General features: G+C 38.7%; 1 protein-coding gene across 1 annotated transcript; it reads right to left on the reverse strand.

Moving 5' to 3' along the window:
- Positions 1 to 562: 562 nt before the first annotated feature.
- LOC107723834 (pituitary homeobox 2) lies at positions 563 to 3885 on the reverse strand. The gene is made up of 3 exons (XM_016532549.1): positions 3290 to 3885; positions 2188 to 2387; positions 563 to 1332 (listed from the first exon to the last, which is right to left on the reverse strand). Exons 1-3 carry the CDS (start codon positions 3468 to 3470, stop codon positions 769 to 771), a joined length of 945 nt encoding a protein of 314 aa, XP_016388035.1. The 5' UTR covers positions 3471 to 3885; the 3' UTR covers positions 563 to 768.
- Between the last annotated feature and the right edge of the window lie 297 nt (positions 3886 to 4182).

Raw genomic sequence — 4182 nt, forward strand, 5'->3', positions numbered from 1 at the left:
CATGTCACGCTGATGTGTATTAGATACGTTTTCCTTTCTTCTCTCTCTATAAACCTTAGAAGTGCCACAAAGAAAACAAACGTGTGCTACACACATGAGAATGCAAAAATTGAGAAGAAAACGTTTTGAAATGTTTTAGAACAATATATTTACTTCCATTAAATAAAACACAATAGTTTATTTTTGGGATGTTGAAAAGCGAAACAAAAAATTCGTACCAAATATTATACACAGAGCAAAAACCAAGTTAATTTCGCAGAAACAGTTTTGTATTATTAGCCAGGGTTGCTATTCTAGATCTATATTCACACAGACATTTAATAATAAATTTATAATATCACACACGACTGGTGCGTTTAATAGGCCTATGTACATTCCCTTGATCGCAAGCAAGACATGATTCCTGTACGTTTTCCACATGCTGTGTTAAACAGAATTCTCGAAAATGCTTAAAGAGTTAGAGCTTTCGCCTCTACAAATTGGAGATAAGATATATGTATAGCCTATGTACAACCGTTCAGTCAATTACTGTCCAAAAGTTGAAACGTTAAAATAAATGAGCTTTTTTAAATATTCTGGTGTCCTAAACTCTTGACTGGATTGTGTGCACTTGCTAGTGTAGAGAACTAATCTTATTAGAAATGGCGCGCTTGACATTCCATCACAGGATTGGACGCGTTTCAGTGGTTTATTCTTCTAGTGCCCTTGAAACAAAAAGTGTAGTCTTTCGTTCCTGGGATTCGGGATTGTAAATTCTACAATCGTCTCTTACACCGGTCTATCCACTGCGTACTGGCAGGCGCTAAGATTGGAGGCCGGATTCTGCACGCTGGCGTATCCAAAACTCGAGTGCTGCTTGGCTTTCAGTCTCAGACTGGCAAGACTGGAGTTACAAGTGTCCCGGTAAACATACGGAGGTGTCGGTGGGGCGTAAGGGCACGTCGGCGTGGGAACCCCCGAATTTAGAGAGGGGTTGCTGAGGTTATTCAAGTTATTGAGGCTGTTTAAACTTGATCCGTGTACGCCGGTGACCGCAGACGGAACCATACCGGAGGACATGCTCATTGAAGAGATGGAGTTAGGTGGGGAGAACATGGTCTGAGACGACAGCGGATTGACGTTCATGGAATTGAAAAAGGGGAAGCTTTTGGTTGACAGAGAGGCCGACGTGAGCCCCTTTGCAGCCCAGTTGTTGTACGTGTAGCTGGGATACATGTCATCGTAGGGCTGCATAAGTCCGTTGAATTGAGGGCCGAAACCGTTTTTACACAGCTCTGATTGTTGGTTCCTCTCCCTTTTTCTCCATTTTGCCCGTCGATTCTTGAACCACACCTGCAACAAATGTAGAAAATACTTTAGTTTCATAATTAGACTACATAATTATTTTCTGAAACAAAGAGAACAATGAAAGCGACGATTATAAGTTTTCAGAACGAGCTACTGCTCGGTTTGTTTTTAGTAGATAAATGATATGGGTGGTGGTGGTGTCAAACTCAGTTAGGTTCCCTATAAGTCGCTTTTTATCAGTCACCCGGAATATTGTCTGATCCCGGGAATCCCAATACACATCCAGTCTTATAGCGGTCAATGGGCCGCCCGACGCTTCGAATGTGTATCTCACTAAGCAGGCGGAGACACACTAACCTTAAGTATATACAACACGAGAATGACAATCACAAAATACAAGCTGTACACCTCTTTAAACGAGACTGTGTGACTCCATTAAGGTCTGTCATCGTTAGGGCGTCATGTATGGTGATTGCAAACAATATGTCTCACCCATAATTAGCCTCTATCCAAACAGTTACAGATTTCTATTTCAATTATTAAATAAAGTCATATTTAGCATGTAACCTTAATTAACATAATGCAATTTTAGCTAGTATAGCATGTAGCGCCTTAGTTAAATTTATATGTATGAACAAAATAGCTGAAATAAATACTATAACCCTAAAACAGTACCAATATGTTAATTATAATTATAGGCTATTATATAATTAATAGTAAAAATCTATTTTTAAGAATTATTCTTTTATTTTAAGTAGGCCTATTGTAAGCTTGTACACAATTTTATTAGGCTACTTTTTTATTTAGTAGGCTAATTTAAAATATTGAATTTGATCCTTGAATTGTGGATTTGTTTCCAAACACATATTATTTCAATGCCATTCCATTTATCAAACTTACTCTGACTCTGGCCTCTGTTAAATTAGTCCAAACAGCGATTTCCTCTCTAGTGGACATGTCCGGATAGCGATTCCGCTGAAAAGTGGCCTCCAGTTCCTGGAGCTGTTGGCTAGTAAAATGCGTTCGTTGCCGCCTCTGTCTCTTCTTTTTCGATGGGTCATCAGTCGAATCTTCGTTTTTACTCTGTCCCTTCTCTTTCTCTGCAATGCAAAGTAATACAGTATTTTAAAATAAATATTTAATCCAAGAGGAACAATTTTTAAGCTTGAGGCTTAGTTTTGACACATTAGAGAAGTCTGTGTGAGGGAGATAAATCTAATTCCGTTTTATTGAATTGAAAATATTTGACATCATGGTAACAAGTAGGTTCCCTGGTAACAACTTATGATGTTGATGTTTCAGAACTAAAAATCCAAGTACAAATGTTCTAAAATCAAGGTTTAAAAAATATTTTAACTAACTAACGAACGCAACATGTCTTTTTCATCATACGAAAAAAAAAAAGGAACATTAGGGTTAGGGAATGTTTGCATTATTCCATACAAAACGCAATGCCACAGTGTAAACATGTGTGAGAAGACCACATTTTCACACACAATTTAAGTAAATAAAGCCCTGTCAAAGGGCATGATTTATAGCTTACTTCAATAGTCCTATGAATTGAACTAAAAATCCAAGTACAAATGTTCTAAAATCACGGTTTAAAAAATATTTTAACTAACTAACGAACGCAACGTGTCTTTTTCATCATACGAAAAAAAAAAGGAACATTAGGGTTAGGGAATGTTTGCATTATTCCATACAAAACGCAATGCCACAGTGTAAACATTTGTGAGAAGCCCACATTTTCACACACAATTTAAGTAAATAAAGCCCTGTCAAAGGGCATGACTTATAGCTTACTTCAATAGTCCTATGAATCAGCTAACTGCCAGTTCCATGTCTTTATATATTTGCATGCCTCACACTGTAACCTACTCTGTTTTCAAATTGAGGGAGATGTTTTAAACGGTTTCTTTTCAGAGGCAGTATACCTAATGGTAACTGACACCAAACCCGAAAACACTCCAGTTAAATATCTCTTCAGAGGATCAGGGCTTACCTACGGACTCTGGACTGGAGGTGTCTGAAACCGTGTGTACCTCCAGTTTGTGTTTCGAGTCCACAGACCGCTGGAGCGGTTGCAGACTAGAGGCCATCGTAAGCGGCGTGTGTTTACTCCCGGTAACGTGGTGATTGTGGTGATGGTGGTCCAAACTCAACGGATCCTTCATAGAGGTCATGGATAACACAAGCGATTTGCGGAGGGTTCGCAAGCAGATATAACTTCCTCAGCGAAGGTCACAAATATAAAAAAATAAATAAATAAAAGAAATGAATGTGTCCAGTAGTGAAGTATCGGCAAGCGTTGTCAGTGCTCCTTTCTCACTTAAACCACTCAAAGCGATACTCCTCAAACGGCTTTTATCGTAATAAAATAAACCCAGAGTTGAAGAGCGTTAAAGTTTTTTTTCCTTTTCTTTTTTTCGTTTCAAATGGGTAAAAGATATCTCGGTTTCAGCCGAGAGCTACAAGGAGAGCCAGAGTGACAGGGACAGATATGTGATATTATATCCACTTGCATACACACACACTCTCCTGCACATCACAGCGCTCGCTCTTCATTTCAGCTGTCTTTCTATCCGTCCAACGAGCTGCTCTATGCGTCCTGACGTCACACAGACTCCGCCCACAATCTGACGGAACATTAGAGCCTATACATGACAGATTTTATGGCCAACCGACTATAAAACGACCCTAAGAAATGAGAAAATGCACCCTTTTTTCCTCTAAAAAGCATGTAAATAAAGAGAGGCTGGGCATTCACCAGTGGCTTCCAAGAAAGCAAAATGTGTTAAAGAAATTTCTCATAGCACCCCTGGCGATGGTTCAACTTTTTCTCAGCAGGTATTATCAAAACAGCTTTTTTATTATTTTTTTTTGTATTATTTACTC

Source organism: Sinocyclocheilus rhinocerous, unplaced genomic scaffold (assembly GCF_001515625.1).
Source record: "Sinocyclocheilus rhinocerous isolate Xijiao unplaced genomic scaffold, SAMN03320098_v1.1 scaffold1085, whole genome shotgun sequence".
Lineage (NCBI taxonomy): Eukaryota > Metazoa > Chordata > Actinopteri > Cypriniformes > Cyprinidae > Sinocyclocheilus > Sinocyclocheilus rhinocerous.

Coding starts and splice junctions, on each gene's coding strand:
- LOC107723834 (XM_016532549.1), bottom strand. CDS start 3,470: ATGACCTCTATGAAGGATCCGTTGAGTTTGGACCACCATCACCACAAT. Junction 2,388..3,289: donor CTCCAGTCCAGAGTCCGTAG/GTAAGCCCTGAT, acceptor TTTGCATTGCAG/AGAAAGAGAAGGGACAGAGT. Junction 1,333..2,187: donor TAACAGAGGCCAGAGTCAGA/GTAAGTTTGATA, acceptor CATTTGTTGCAG/GTGTGGTTCAAGAATCGACG.